The sequence below is a fragment of the Musa acuminata genome, chromosome BXJ2-9, assembly GCF_036884655.1.
Source record: "Musa acuminata AAA Group cultivar baxijiao chromosome BXJ2-9, Cavendish_Baxijiao_AAA, whole genome shotgun sequence".
NCBI classification, from domain to species: Eukaryota; Viridiplantae; Streptophyta; class Magnoliopsida; order Zingiberales; family Musaceae; genus Musa; species Musa acuminata.
Genome location: NC_088346.1, coordinates 46,360,667 through 46,375,967, shown reverse-complemented (window position 1 = coordinate 46,375,967; position 15,301 = coordinate 46,360,667). Strand labels below are relative to the sequence as shown.

Here is a 15,301-nt window from a genome sequence, read left to right as displayed (position 1 = left end):
GGCACATTCATGATTAAATACAGACAGCAACTTTCCCAATTCAGATGATCTAACTAACGTATAAGTGCGAGTAACTTATAAGTCTTTGTATCAAAGCAAAAGAAATTAAGGAGAAATCCTTAGAAGTGGATCAGAACGAGCAACTTCTCTATCTTCAAACCTTGTAATTGATACATCAGTCGGGCACTCGGGCAGTTCCTTCCGCCACCAACGAGGTCGTCAGGTTGATACTCGGGGCGTCGCCGACGGTGCAGCGAGTGGCAAGCCCTACCTCACCATGGTCCTCCGACAACCATGTAGTTTCCAACGCGATCTGCAGCCGACACGGCCGCAGCAGCGACGCAGGGTTTGAAGACGAGAAGGTCGGAGGGGCATACGGGTAGCCCGTCGGGAAAGTCCTCGGAGGGGTTCAGAATAGTTATTATTGAGCTTTTAAAAATATTAATATTAATTTAAATTGAAACGTCTCCGTTGTACAATAAAATAAATAATTATTATAATTTTCAAATATTGTTTTAAGTAATTAAAATATTGTGTTTAGGTATTAATATCGAGGACTTTTTGGTTCATGGGCTTCTTGGCCCATTCACGTTTCGGTCTAACTAAAACCCTTCTAAAACCCGGACCGGTAGCGTCGGCGGCCACGGGCTTGCTTTCATCAGGTCGAAACCAAGGAGGGTTCGAACCATTCCGCCGCCAACCATGCCGCAGCCGCCGCCCCTCTGCCGCCTCCTTCACCGCCTTCACCGCCGGCCACCCATCTCCCAGCCGCGGCGCGCCTTCGTCGACGCCCGGGTGAAGTGGATCCGCGACCGCGCTCTCGACCACGCCGTCGAGAAGGAGAAGCACCTCCAGCCCTTCCATGCCCTCAAGGACCTCCTCCTCTTCCCTTCCTCCGCTGCCTCTTCCTCCCCTTCCGGCCCTTCTTTCCCCCTCGCCTTCATCGCCTCCCGCGCTGCTGACCTCCGCCTCCCCTTCCGCCCCATCCGCTTCATCCGCCTCTTCCCCTCCGCCTTCATCGAGGAGCTTCCCCCTCCCGCCGCCGGCGCTCCCCCCCGCCCCGTCATCCGCCCCACCCCGGCGCTCCTCAGCCTGCACGACGACGAGCGGCGCGCTTTCGAGGCCGCCCGCCCTGACGCCGCCGACCGCCTCCTCCGCCTCCTCATGCTCGCTCCTCGCCGTCGTCTGCCCCTCTGCCTCGTTGACCGCCTCCGCTGGGACCTCGGCCTCCCCCGCGATTACGCGCGCTCCCTCCTCCCCGACTACCCCGACTACTTCCAGATCGTCCCCTCCACCACCGGCGTCGGCGGCGCACTCGACCTCGAGCTCGTCTTGTACCGGAAGGACCTCGCCGTCTCCGCTATGGAGCGGTACGCCATGAAGACCGGCGGGTACAAGAAGGGGTTGTCGCTCGCCTTCCCCCTTCACTTCTCTCGGGGTTTCGACCTGGAGAAGAAGGTGAGAAAGTGGTTGGATGAGTGGCAGAAGCTGCCCTACATCTCCCCCTACGAGGACGCATCTCATCTCGTGCCAAAGAGCGATCTTGCAGAGAAGTGGATGGTGGCAAAGCTGCATGAGGTCCTACACCTTTTCGTGCCAAAGAAGACGGAGAAGGAGAACCTGGTTCTGCTCGGAGAGCATCTCGGACTGTCACCGGGCTTTAGGAAGGTGATCACGCATCACCCGGGCATCTTTTACGTGTCCAATAAGCTGAAGACACAAACGGTGGTGCTTCGAGAGGCATATAGCAGGGATCTTTTGGTGGATAAGCACCCACTGATGGGGTTGAGGTATCAATATATCCATCTCATGCACAAGGGGAAAGAGACAGATGCCAAGAAAAAGCATAGCAAGTCCAGAATTGGTGCTGCCCATGGCTCTATCGATATTGACATCACAGCTGAAGATGAAGAAGGCGAGGAAGAGGATGATGAAGATGAAGATGAAGAGGAGGAAGAGTTGTCAGCAGCTTCAGGTGTTGACACTGAGGATGAGAGCGATGATGAACATGTTAGTCAGTCTTCTACCATGGAACAAAGAGAAACAACTCGACATGGAACTAATAGGAGGGTTATGGTTTCTAACTGAATTTTGTCTTAGTTTATAAGGTGAAATGGAAGCATAAAATTTGCACAAGATATCAAGGAATGAGATATTCAAGGAGCTTGACTGAGGTACACTGTATCAAAAATTGGCTTAAGAGTTTCTGAAAATAATGCGATGGAAGTAAGTGACTTGCTTAAATTTAACCGAAATCAATAGAGCCAAAAGCCTATCTATCAGGTGTAGAATTATTGTACACAATGTGATATCTTATCACACCATTGAAGTGTTTTATTATTATTATTATTGGCATCATTTATCAATATTAGGATTAGTGCTACCTTTATGTTCCAAACTCTTGGGCCCTCTTTCATGCTTGATACTTGTGGAGACTTAGATTGGTTTATTGATTTTTCATCTCTGAATCTCTCAATTTATGTTGCATATTACCATCAAAATATGGTTGCTTACTTCTTTGGAATTCCAGTTATCAGCAGGAAATGTTTCTAGCTGATTAAATTGCTACATGCCTTAGATTGTCATTTTCTTTGACACCAATGGCCTGTGTTGCTTAATGCTCATTATGAACATGTTTTCACAGTGTGACATTAGATGTGATTAGCTTTTTGTAGCATGTTGAAACTTCAAGCTAATGCATTGTTTTGGATTTGTGCTTGATTGCTTTAGAAACATGACACAAATTTAGTACCAAAAAATAGGTTGCCTAACCATTAGTGCAGAATAATAGTTACTCTTGTTTGGTTCTCTATTACCTCATCACCAACTGCTTCTTTTTTAACTTGCTTTAGAAACATGCACATTTTCATTTAGCCAGTTTTGTTATGCCTTGCTTTTTTTTTCTCTAGAAACTTGATATGTGCTACCATTTAATGTTTGATTGATCATCAACATTTGTCCCTTTGAGAATTCTTTTTTGAATAAACATTATATTTTGCTTTTGAAAGAATTGTAAGAAGGCAATGCATGACAGTGGAGATTCTAATTGGTTACTGTATCAGATGAGCCCTGGCTACTGATTTGATCATGGTTGTAAAGGAGCCATGTTAATAATTTTAAAGCATCAAGCTTCGCAAGTTGTTCGACTAGCAGTTGAATCATCAAGATCCTTATGCCATCCATAGAAAGTGCTTATTTCTACTTCGACAATGGGTATCATTGGAGGCTATGCTAATTTGCAAGACAGATTCCATCTTACAGCTTATTATCTGCCATGTAAAATGTAAGAATGCTCTGCATGATATTGACAAGGAAGCCCTAATCTGGTTAGTAATTATAGAAGCCTTGCAGTCTGTTTAATGGATGAGTACAAACCTATCAGGTTAAATTCTACAAGGGGATCAAAGCAGGTAAGTTGACCTAGTTCAAGTTTTTGGTGACAGCAAGTGTGAATTATTTTTCTATCACCATCATGATATTTTTTTATTTTTTTATTCAAAATCATGCTAATTGTTCTGTTCATTGTTTTCCACTGTTGTCAAGCTGGTTAGACCAAGATTTTAGTCAAACATATCAAAGCATACACAACATGCAATGTTTCACAGCTCAATACAGGTTACAGTATTTTATCTTGATTAATCTTTAGTGAGTTGTGTGCTGCAATAAGGAAAAAAAACTATTCAGAATGATTTTTTTGTTTTTTCTTTGTTTTACTTTGAGAAGCAACATTGAACATGATTTGTTGAATGAACAAAACATTTAGAGGTTTGTAAATAGCACATTTGCCTTTAAATTCTCTGATATAGCATATCGATATCCATCGATATTAAGATCCTTTAAGTTAATCCTTACCATGGGTAATAACTAGTTAGTGTTATTTTTGTTTTAGTTAAAAAATATTTAAATATCTAAATTATAAGTAATGGTTAAAATTGATAGCTAATTAGTTAGCATCTAATTAAACCATGGGTAACAAATCAAAATTCAATAATGAATATATCAGTTAAATAAGTAGATTATAAGTTAATCATCATCTTATTTCCTTTATATATATGTGAGAGAAATTAAATTTTAAAAAATAAAAAAATTTAAAATTATCTAAATAAATATGTTATTTGAAAACTTTAGGCATGTAGAAAAAACTTTTATTAAGTAGTGAATCTAAATTATTCACCTCCAATGACAGACTCCGCACTGTTAGAAATCACTTGCATTAAATTATTTGAATATAATTTTTAAGGAAAATATTTTGACGATAAAAAAACAAAAAATCCATTTTGAAGAATAATTTGGCTAAAATCCCCATAAGTTAATCATGACCGTTCATCTTCGATCTCGCACGCGAATTAAGGACGCCTGGCTCGATCGTTGACGTCAACCCAACGCCAAACCCTAGAACAACGCGCGGATGAACGAACGGGTCGGATCACACATCCTGGATCCGACGGTGTATGTTCCTCCTACGTGGGACGTCGGTCTCGTCTATAAACCCGTCTCCCTCCTACCGAGAGCCGCCTCCGCCCACGCCGCCAAAACCCTAACCTCGACGACCGAAGATCCTCTTCGGAGCAATGGGTGCGATATCCCGTTTTCTTTCTCTTACCTATTTTCTTTGTCGTGTCGATTCTCGTCGGCTGCAGATCGTTCATTCCTCGAATCCACTCGATCTCATGTTGTTGCCTCTCGGAATTTTTTTAAGCGATTCTTAGTTCGCTCATTGAAGATCTTTGGAAGCATTGGTTCATTGGGATGGTTTGTGGTGTGGTTTTTTTAGGGGCTTACAAGTATGTGTCGGAGCTGTGGCGGAAAAAACAGTCGGACGTGATGCGGTTCCTGCAGCGAGTAAGGTGCTGGGAGTACCGCCAGCTCCCGTCGATCGTCCGTGTCACCAGGCCGACGCGCCCCGACAAGGCCCGGCGCCTCGGTTATAAGGCCAAGCAGGTGGACGATTGCAGAAAATAAGAGGAAATTTTGTTTCTTTTAGTGTACATGATTGTCTCTGTTTTTATAGTTGAAGTGATTGATATATCTTTACGCTAGTTGACATTTGTGGCTTAATTTTCTCGGTAGTAACGGTGAAAAATAGCAACTTTAGGTGTCAGTTTCTGTTCCTGATCGCTAACTTTGTTAGGTGATTAGGTATGTTGCATACAAGTTCATTCTCTTTCCTTTCATAGTTTGCCGAAGGGAATAATTTGAGGTACCATATTTATCTCCCTTGACGCATTGAAGGTTCATGAAATATAGATGTTTGTATAGTTTGCTTCCAGAATATTTCATATCAAGCGGTCAAGAGTAGTTTCGTGTAGCTTTTTCTTAAGGCTGATCACTTAGTTATGCTAACTCATTGTGGTTGAAATGTTGGTCATATTTTATGGTTTTTCACAAATTGCTAGATTTACTTGATTGTGTATATGATTGTGATCATGTTACAGTAGCATGTGATATCCTTCATGAAGAGTTAAAGGGTATGTGATCAAAACCAACAAGATATAGGATAGAGTGCCATCACAAAAAATCATCAGATAGATGATCTAGGTCATCGACTTGCAAAAGAAATATGTGGTCTACATGGTATCTAGCTGTATGCACAGGTGCAGATGTATGACCACCTTGCATACAGTCAATACAGCCTCGATCTACAATATACCGCCTGTATGGATTCTGCCCCCACATACATGGGGGCCACATAAGCATGGTAACTATTTTGTGCTTTCTCATTGATGTTTCTTTATTACTGTAATACCATAATACATTATGCATGGTTGTATGATATTCATTGGTTGGACGTTTATCTATTCTTATTACTGGTGTGTTTGATACCTTGAAGCCACATTCCATGGTTGTTTTCGATACATGAGTCTTTTCACTGAAGTTTCTTTGATTGGACTAGTGTTTAAAAGTCATAAAATGTTTGATTGCTTATATCTGTTAAATTATCTTTGGTGGGTGACATTATATGATATTGGTTACAATATATCATAGCTGGTAAAAGAATGTCTAGAAATGAAAAAAAAAAGAATCTAACAACTTTGATGAACTTTTACTACTTTCTAGATGTTAAGGAAAAACAAGCCATTATCACCATGTGTTATTGTATCAAACCTGTCTTTGTGGATATCACAGAATAATATTGGTCATCAGCCAGATGTGTATTAGTGGTGGGCACTGGTGTAGTGTTTCAAGAGTGAATCTTGAAAGACATGTGAAAGGATCAGAGAATGGCCCTAGATTAGCATTCAATAATATGATGATTGATGAAGCCATGATGTAGCTTTTTGGATATTAACAATGATGATAATATTACTGTCATGAAATGAATGTATGTGTATATCTTTTACATGAACCGAAGATGCTCCATTGTTAGATCAGCTATGGTTGTTTCATCTAGCAAGAGTTTCACTAAAGAAGTTATAGGTGATTTAGGTATTGATCAGTTAATCCTTAAATCAAATTGTATTTTTTTTATGATTTCTAGCAGCTCTGGACATCAAATAATCAGGATGTCTACTGCATAGAGTATGGATCTGGTTTGCTAAATCATTTAGACTATAGAGTGCAGCTTCTACATTTCAAACTGATCATACATAGTGGGTAAGCTGTGGATTTTGTCTTGACCATCTGGCACTGGTAGATACATATTTCTAGGCTTATAGTGAACCACAGGTTATTCCAATTGTATTTGGTTGTATGTTCTCACCCATTCATTATGTTTATTCTATAGGTGTTTTAGCTTTCTTGCATCAGGGTGACCTTGTTGCACAGCTGCTGTTCTGAGTTGATACCTCATTATTTTCCATTGTTTTTCCTAACATGCAGGGATACGTGGTTTATCGTGTTCGTGTTAGACGTGGTGGCAGAAAGAGACCAGTGCCTAAGGGTATTGTCTATGGAAAGCCAAAGCATCAGGGTATCACTCAGCTGAAATTTCAAAGAAACAAGAGGTCAGTGGCTGAGGAGAGAGCTGGAAGAAAGTTGGGAGGGTTGAGGGTGGTTAATTCTTACTGGGTGAACGAGGTTAGATGAATTGTCAGTTTATGCTTGACGGTCATTTTTTTTCTCTTGTCTATGTATGTTCACATGTACCCTACATATTCTGAATTTTGATAATACCCCTCACTACCTTGGTATTTTACAGGACTCAACCTACAAGTATTATGAGATTATCCTTATTGACCCAGCTCACAGTGCAATCCGGAATGACCCCAGGATTAACTGGATCTGCAAGGGTGTCCATAAGCATCGGGAGCTTCGCGGTCTCACTTCTGCTGGCAAGAAGTATCGTGGCCTTCGTGGCAAGGGCCACCTGCACCACAAGGCTAGACCATCTCGCAGGGCAACCTGGAAGAGGAACCAGACATTGTCTCTCCGCCGTTACCGTTAGAAACTTTGATTGTCGGTTTTACCTCGGACTTTGTTTGTTCAAAACTAGGAACTCGAGTTGTCCATTTGATTTGGGAACTTATTTCGGTGCTTGTTCTAGAACCATGTATTGCAGTGATACTTTCCTTTCGTCAAAGGCGGTTCTTTTCCCATTGCTTGAGAAATTATGAGCCCTTGCAATTTTATCCTTTCGAGTTAGTTCAGTTGTCAGTTGCCTTCTTCATTGGTTTACCTTTTCTTTAATGATATTCCTTTACATTTTTCAAAGCTTTTTTTTGTCTTAGGATGACGATTTCTCATATTCTTATGATGAGCATACCTTCCTTTTTATTTGCAATGTCACAAGTAATTCGTTGCCTCTTAGGATATGTACTAATTTTTCTTTCTATCTTGGCAAATAAATCTATTTCTTTTGTCCTGAGTCTGGAAAACAAGGTATGGAAAGACTTCAAATTAGTTCAACAGATGATTCTTTCAAGAATCATGAGCTCATGGGTCCAAAATCAAGACCCAGTCTTGACATTTATCAGGTGTTATAGTTCATTATTTTTACTTGGCATTGGATACCCATCACATTATGGCAGGTTGGTTTTCTGTATTGGTATAGATGGAGGCTTTCTCCAAGTGACAAAAAACCTACATCTGTATACAGTATAATTGTTATAAAAAATTGGAATTATATATATATATATCTCTTTTTATTAAGATAATATATAATGATTGCACCTACCACTTGCAAATGTACGTGTCCGTAGAAGTCTGATCATCATTAATACTATCACATTTGGGATATTAATATTAAGGTATGAACAATCAATACATTTGCCTTGTAGTAGTGATTAATTTAGAGTCTTAAATCACTCCAAAATTAAAACCAATTGATGTACGAAACGTTGCTACTAAGGTATACACAAATCTCAAAGCAGTATAATACGATCTCAGGTGTTTAGCAATCTTGATGCGGCACAAAAAGCAGGTTATGGTGGCCTCCGTAGACCACATCGCATTAATAGCGCCGATACGTAACGGCAAAATGAGACCCCCCTCACCCCCGCCGATTGAGACGGCTATATATAACGGGCATCTGCCCCCGTTACGAGTGGCCAGAACAAGGGTTTTTATCGGGCCTTTTTCACGGGCGCAATTCGCCACCGTCCCGCCTCCAAACCGGCATCGCGGGAATCCGATCTCGTCGCGTCAAATCGGAAACCCCGATTCGTCGTTTGACGATGACATGATGCGCGTCTCGTGTCAAGGTACCGCCCGATCGGGCTCGGCGTGATCGCCCCCGTTTAAGGGGAGGTCGAGCGGAGAGCGGCAGCGGAGGAGCGGGAGGAAGAGGAGGAGAAGCGCGAAGGGCCCCGGCTCCCTTCTCGCTTCCGACACCGGTTAGCTTCTGTTACTTCGTTTCGGAATCGATCGATGGAACGGAGTCGGAAACCGGCTTTCTCTGTCTCGCCTGTTATATTTCTCTTCAGATGAATCTCTTGTCGCTTTTTGATGAATTTAATTGTGTTACAGAGCTTCATAACATCAAAAAAATATCTTGGTTGGAGATAACGATCTAATTCTACAATCTTTTATCCCCATTGTGATTAAAAACTGGAATGTACGACTTTTAACCGGGGTTTAATGCTTGTTTGTTTGCTTACTGTACTTTCTTCACTCTGCATCCATAAAAGGTCTCTTTTGATGATATTGGTGATGGTCCTTAATACTCACAGTCATGGCTTTCAAATTTCAATCATCATAATTATGTGGCCAGACACATTATGATCGCCTCAAATGAAGAAAATGAATTGAACTTGCGTTTGTATAATATAGTTGGCGTCAATCTTGTTTTAGTATCCTAGTCTTCGAAATCCCATCAGCTCAGGAGCTGTTGTGCTCGAAGTATTGGATGAGAAACTGGAGGAACATTTTGTGTGGTTTCCACTGCTTAGATTTTAGTTCCAACTTCAGTTGCCAATAGATTTGCATGTCAACCATTATATTGTGTCATGTGGAACATCTGAAGCTGTCATTTTTTAGACATTTAAAACCTTGGGTTTTTGCAAACTAGTTGGACTAATGCTTCAAATTTGTAGATAAATTAGTGATGTTTAAGAAAAACAATATAAATAGAGCATGAACCATTCAGTGTCTAATCGTGTGTTACTTTTTGAGTTTACTTGCCTTCATGATTATTAGTCTTTAGATGATTTTATTTTATTTTTGTTGTACAGGACAGGTATTGCGGGATTCTTGGTTTAGGTAAAAGAATGCCTCGACCACCGGACATAGGGTGGCAATATGGTACCATGATAGGTGGCCATAGACATCATGTCCAGTGTAACTATTGTCACAGGATCATGATCGGAGGTATTACACGTTTTAAGAAACACTTGGCAAGCAAACGAGGGGAAATCAAGGGTTGTGATGCCGTTCCGAAAGAAGTAAGGGAGATAATAGCGCATCATCTAGCAACACGAAAGCCGAGAAGGCCAAACAAAAGAAGACGAAAGACAGCTGAGGGAACTTCTTCAGCACCAATTTCTACTAATTATAGTGTGGAATCAGATGCATCAGATCAGGACATGACACATGCTAGACAAGAAGTATTGACCTTTAATGAAGCAGAAGTTCATTGTATGTACTGTCTTTTATCTTTCTCCTTTTTTGTAGTATCATATATTACTTGGATTTGTGCACTGGTCAATATTTTAAAAAATGCAAATCCAGATTGTATATTAGCTACTTGCAATCATAGAAGAATATGAATTTATTTCCTTCTGTTTTATTTTGAACTCCTCTCTGTACTTGCTAATTTATCCTAATCACTATTAGAATAATCCTATTCTTTGACATTCAGATGAACAATAAGGAAAAATGACTAATTGGGTAATGTTAATAACATGTTTGGTTTGATTTTTTTTTTTTAATATTAGGCTTATAGTAATGCTTTTGTTTATTATCATTTATTGTTAATTTCTGTCAATAAATGTTATGTTTGGTTAAATTATTGCTGTTTTTTGGACAATTGAATTCGCCACCGATTGGAGTCAGTTTGTGTAGTGGGATATGCTGTAGTCAAAGAGAGCATTTTTAGCTTGAGACATGAAAAGTTGGAGTGAATTGTATGACATAAAAAAAGGGTAAAAAAATGTATAAGGCTATGGTCTCAGTCCAAATATTTTTAGTTCCTCTGTCTCTTGTTAGGTTGCTTGCTTTCTCTTGTGACACTTCTTAGTTGCCTTATCTGTATGTTGACTTTTGTCCTTTGCTGCACCCAAACAACCACTTCTCCAGTACCAACCTCGTATTTGTTCCAGTATAATACTTTTCTCTAGTGCAATAATAAAAAACTCTTCTTTCTAGTCTCACCAATGTTTATTTCCTCTTAAGATAACAATTTTTTTAACGTATTAAACACTTGTTAATATAATGTTTAAGTATTTCATAGTTCATACAGTATCCTTACAAGTTCTATTCATAGGGTCCCATTCTTAGATGGCTTAAAAACACACGTTTCCAATTAGGTTTTGTAAATGATCTTTACAGAAAAGGAAAATAACCAAAAAAAATTATGGAAATGTGTATATGACTATTTCCTAATACATTAACTACTTGGATAAATTGGTCTTAGTTTAGTGACTTTAGTATAATGCCACCACATAGGAAGCTAGACATGTGTGAGATAAGAGGTTGCGAGAGTTTGTTTATTGCTGTTGTCCCTTTTGAGTTAAAAGGCAGCATGATTCTTTGCTTGTACACCATTTAAATGTTTTCTTCTTGCATGTCAATTTGATGATAGAATTTGTAGAACATGTGGAGTGACAAAATTAAGTTTGCCCCATATGTGGATCAGTACAGACTTTTTCACCTTGGCAAATTAGGTTTAGATCAGCACAGATAATACAATATGTTCTCAAAATTTTCTCACCTACTTTGTCTGAAAGATAAATTTTAAGGGTTTTGCTTTCATAAGCTAGTTTTCATATGCTAGCTACCAGATATCAATTTTCATATCATGATATTAAGAACACATTATGTGCCGTTTCATCATAATTTTCAATTTTGAAGGTTTTGCTTTCATAAGCTAGTCCTCATATACTAGGCACTAGATATCAACTTCATGTCATGCTATTGAGAACATAGCATGTTTTTTCCCAAGTTAGTACATGTGTCTATGTTTGAACACATATAATCAAACATCTCCAAGCATATTTATGCTTATTCATATGTATATTCATTATTTAACAAGTGATGATTATGTTATGCATTCTTTGCATTGCATCTATGAAAGTATGATATCATGAATTCATGGTATTCCAGACATCATACCTGTCAAAATATAGCTGTCATTATTGTAATTATATATTCAATTATTAGTCTTTGTTTTCCAGTCAAATTAGATGGATTTTCTGTTCAATTGTTTCTGTCAGAAATAATGTTAGCCTCTCTAGGAAAAATTAATATATAATTCTTAAAGCTTCTGCTCTCTGTTCAGTCTTTTTCAATTAGCCTACTATGACATATGGTTCCTTGTCTATATGACTAGTTTCTTTCTCTTTTTTTCCTTTTCATGTGATGCAGCTCAAAGAACATCTGAGCAACAGTTTGAGATCGGGACAAGGGGTTTCATTGATGCCTTTTCATGTATTCAATATAAGGATGAGCAAGTATGTTCCTTAGGATGCTTGATCTATCTTTCGGTTGGATTATTTTGTTAATTATTTGTTCTCTTGCATTTTGAATTCTTCAAGGATTTCATACCTACTAGAGCCACTGATATTGGATGGGCTCATGGTGCAATGGTCAATGGGGATCGACAAAAGATAGAGTGCAAATATTGCCACAAGATAATCTTAGGTGGTGGAATTTCTCGTCTTAAACAACATTTAGCGGGAGAAAGAGGTAACATAGCACCATGTGACCAAGTACCTGATGATGTCAAAGCACAAATGCAACAACATCTAGGCTTTAAGGTTTTGGAAAATTGTAATGTCCAGCAGAACACAGAAGAATATAATGGTGATGCTCTTAAAGTGACTCCGATTTCTCCAACAGCTGCTTCTCATAGGAGACGAGGGAAGGATGAAGGATATTCCAAAAAGAGAAAGAAAGTGGAGATGTTACGCAGTCCACAGGGCTCAACATTCCCTCTGTCTACATTGCAACTTTCTTTTGCTTCACAAGAAATCATAGACCAAGCTGATATTACGGTTGCAAAATTCATGTATGAATCTGGCATACCACTAAGTGCAGCCAATTCAGTGTATTTTCAGAGAATGGCAGATGCTATCGCTGGTGTAGGGCCTGGCTACAAAATGCCTTCGCATCATTCCCTCAAAGGTAAATTATTAAGTAGATGTACCACTGATGCAGAAGAAATCAGCAAAGAGCTTCGTAAGTCATGGGAAGTGACGGGCTGTACTGTCCTGGTTGATAGGCTGATGGATACAGCTGGTCGGTCCATAATTAACTTTTTTGTTTATTGTCCAAAAGGAACAATGTTTCTCAAGTCAGTAGATGTATCCCAGATTGAGACTTCCTTGGAAGGCCTTGTCCATTTATATGAGAGTATCATTCAAGATGTTGGCCCTGGAAACATAGTACATTTCTTATCGGATAGTGCACCCTGGTATAAAGCTGCAGGAAAGGTGCTAATGGACAAGTATAAAACCTTTTTTTGGAGTGTCTGTGTGAACCATTGCATTGAACTAATGTTTAAAGGCTTGAGTGAAATGGATGAAGTATATGGTGTAATTGCCAAGGCAAAGAAAATCACTCAGTTGATTTATAATGATGCATGGCTCCTTAATTTGTTGAAGAAGACTACTGAAGGAAGAGATTTAATTCGACCTGGCATGACACAGTCTATAACAGACCATCTAACTTTACAGAAAATATTTTCTCTCAAAGACGCTCTTCAGCAGATGTTCACTTGTGACTCCTGGGAGGAGTCGGTGTTGTCTAAGCAAAAGTTAGGAATGGGTGTAAAGAACATTGTATTTGATTTGCAGTTCTGGCAATCATGTGCAAACATCATAAAGGTCTCAGAACCCCTTGTGAGAGTTCTACACCTTGGAGATGGTGGAGAAAGGCCTTCTATGGGATATACATATGATGCATTTGAAAAAGCAAAAAAGGATATCATATTGGCATTTGATAACCAGGAATCTGATTATTTGCCATATTTGGGGGTCATAAATCGTGTACATGATGAATTTCACAGCCCCCTGCATGCTGCTGCTTATTATCTTAATCCCTCCATCTATTATAACACCAGATTTTTTATTACCAATGTTATTCAGAAAGGCTTGCTTGATTGTATTGAGACATTAGAGCCTGATCTGACTGCCCAAGATAATATTACAAAGCATAAATCTTTTTATGAAGATTCTCTAGGAGACTTTAGTCGACCATTGGCTTTAAGGGGAAGAGAATCACTGCCTCCAGGTAAGTTTGGTTTCTATTTTGTTGATAATTTACCGGAACATAAATTTCTTTACTACCAATAATTCAAGTGAAAAATATGTTGCGTAAGGTTTTGATTTTCCAAAACTAATCATTGCTTGAAAATTTTTGTTTCCAGCTGCATGGTGGTCTATGTATGCATCAGATTATCCAGACCTACAGCGATTTGCCGTTAGGATCCTAAGCCAGACATGCCGCATGCCTACATTCAGGAGGAACTGCTACATCAATGAATATGCCCGTTCAAGTAAGAACAGATTGGAACGTGCGAGGTTGAATGACGCTACTTTCGTCCACTATAACTTGCACCTTCAAGAAGGGTTAGTTCCAATGCATGTGTTTACTTAATAATTCTATTTCATGCTGGAGCAAAAAACGAACTAACTAATCTCACATATCCGTATTTGACCAGACAACCAGTGGCAACAGAAAGCAAGGGCTTGATAAATGGCGAAAATGACCTGCTCAGCATAAGCAGCTACGATGCAGGAGATTGGATCGATGATCCTGGAATACTTGAGGTAGAAGGTATCAACTTGTTAGATGTCACTCTACCTGGTGGACCACTACCTGTGATCGATAAAGCTGGCAATACAAGTGATGGTAATCTTGTTATTGATGATTGATCCACAAATCAGCTTGTGAACGATAAATGATGCAAACATAGAAAAGGCGCCACTGCAGCTGTAGTTCAGTATATGTTAGCAATACATGAGGGGGTATATTTCGCAGCCCCGAGTTTGTATGACTATATATCAAATGAATTGTATTTTTGGAGAAGGGTTTTCCGCCCAACTACTGTTGTAAATAACTACTTCAGATCACAAGTTCCATATAATTGTTATCGATGCACTGGATGTATATAACCGTGCCAGTGCAGCTGCATTGACTTTTTTGGTGATTGCCACACTAGAAAATGCTGCATATTTGACATCACTCTCCATTTATGTGCATTACAGGATGTTCAATCACAAGGTTCATGGATTGAAAATGGTTGAGCAAATAAAAAATGCTGATGTAATGACATTGACTCTATATGATATCATCACAGCTAAAAGGAATAAACAAATCCTGCAGATAATTCTAAATCCACAGGTACATAACACCAACATCTTAGCCTAATCCAAATCCCAATGAAGTAAATTCTTGGATAATTCTAAACTAGTTATATCATTATGATCATTATTTTATATTTTATGCTGAAAGTAAATTGAAAGATGGGGAAATAAGAGCAAGAAAGGAGAGAAAAGACTCTTCAAGCTGTTTAGCAGATTTTGACTTCCATCACCATTGACCTGTTGTCTTAATAGACTATTTGGATTAGTGCACAGCTGGCCGCCATAATCTAACTTCTAGTTCATCGTGTCAACTCATCTATCCATCTCAACATCACTTAGTGTACCACTATAAGAACATCCGTAAGTGGATATGCATCACCATCAGCCTCCTCATCAAACTC

General features: G+C 39.4%; 3 protein-coding genes across 4 annotated transcripts; all 3 read left to right on the top strand.

The window, feature by feature from the left end:
• Window positions 1-614: 614 nt before the first annotated feature.
• On the top strand, window positions 615-2,346 carry LOC135623659 (protein WHAT'S THIS FACTOR 9, mitochondrial-like). The gene has a single exon (XM_065126871.1). It carries the CDS (start codon window positions 703-705, stop codon window positions 2,086-2,088), a length of 1,386 nt encoding a protein of 461 aa, XP_064982943.1. The 5' UTR covers window positions 615-702; the 3' UTR covers window positions 2,089-2,346.
• A 2,077-nt stretch (window positions 2,347-4,423) lies between these two features.
• Window positions 4,424-7,535, top strand: LOC135623658 (large ribosomal subunit protein eL15z). Its single transcript, XM_065126870.1, has 4 exons — window positions 4,424-4,575; window positions 4,775-4,941; window positions 6,820-7,017; window positions 7,139-7,535. The coding sequence occupies exons 1-4, from the start codon at window positions 4,572-4,574 to the stop codon at window positions 7,382-7,384; spliced, it is 615 nt and encodes a 204-aa protein (XP_064982942.1). The 5' UTR covers window positions 4,424-4,571; the 3' UTR covers window positions 7,385-7,535.
• A 953-nt stretch (window positions 7,536-8,488) lies between these two features.
• On the top strand, window positions 8,489-14,694 carry LOC103999056 (uncharacterized). Of its 2 annotated transcripts, none has more exons than XM_065126869.1 (6): window positions 8,489-8,771; window positions 9,614-10,011; window positions 11,959-12,044; window positions 12,129-13,824; window positions 13,961-14,162; window positions 14,255-14,694. In XM_065126869.1, the coding sequence occupies exons 2-6, from the start codon at window positions 9,645-9,647 to the stop codon at window positions 14,466-14,468; spliced, it is 2,565 nt and encodes an 854-aa protein (XP_064982941.1). In that variant the 5' UTR covers window positions 8,489-8,771; window positions 9,614-9,644; the 3' UTR covers window positions 14,469-14,694. The 2 variants fall into 2 exon arrangements, with proteins under 2 accessions (XP_064982941.1, XP_009418974.2); XM_009420699.3 differs by having other exon boundaries at window positions 9,609-10,011.
• The last annotated feature ends 607 nt before the right edge of the window (window positions 14,695-15,301 follow it).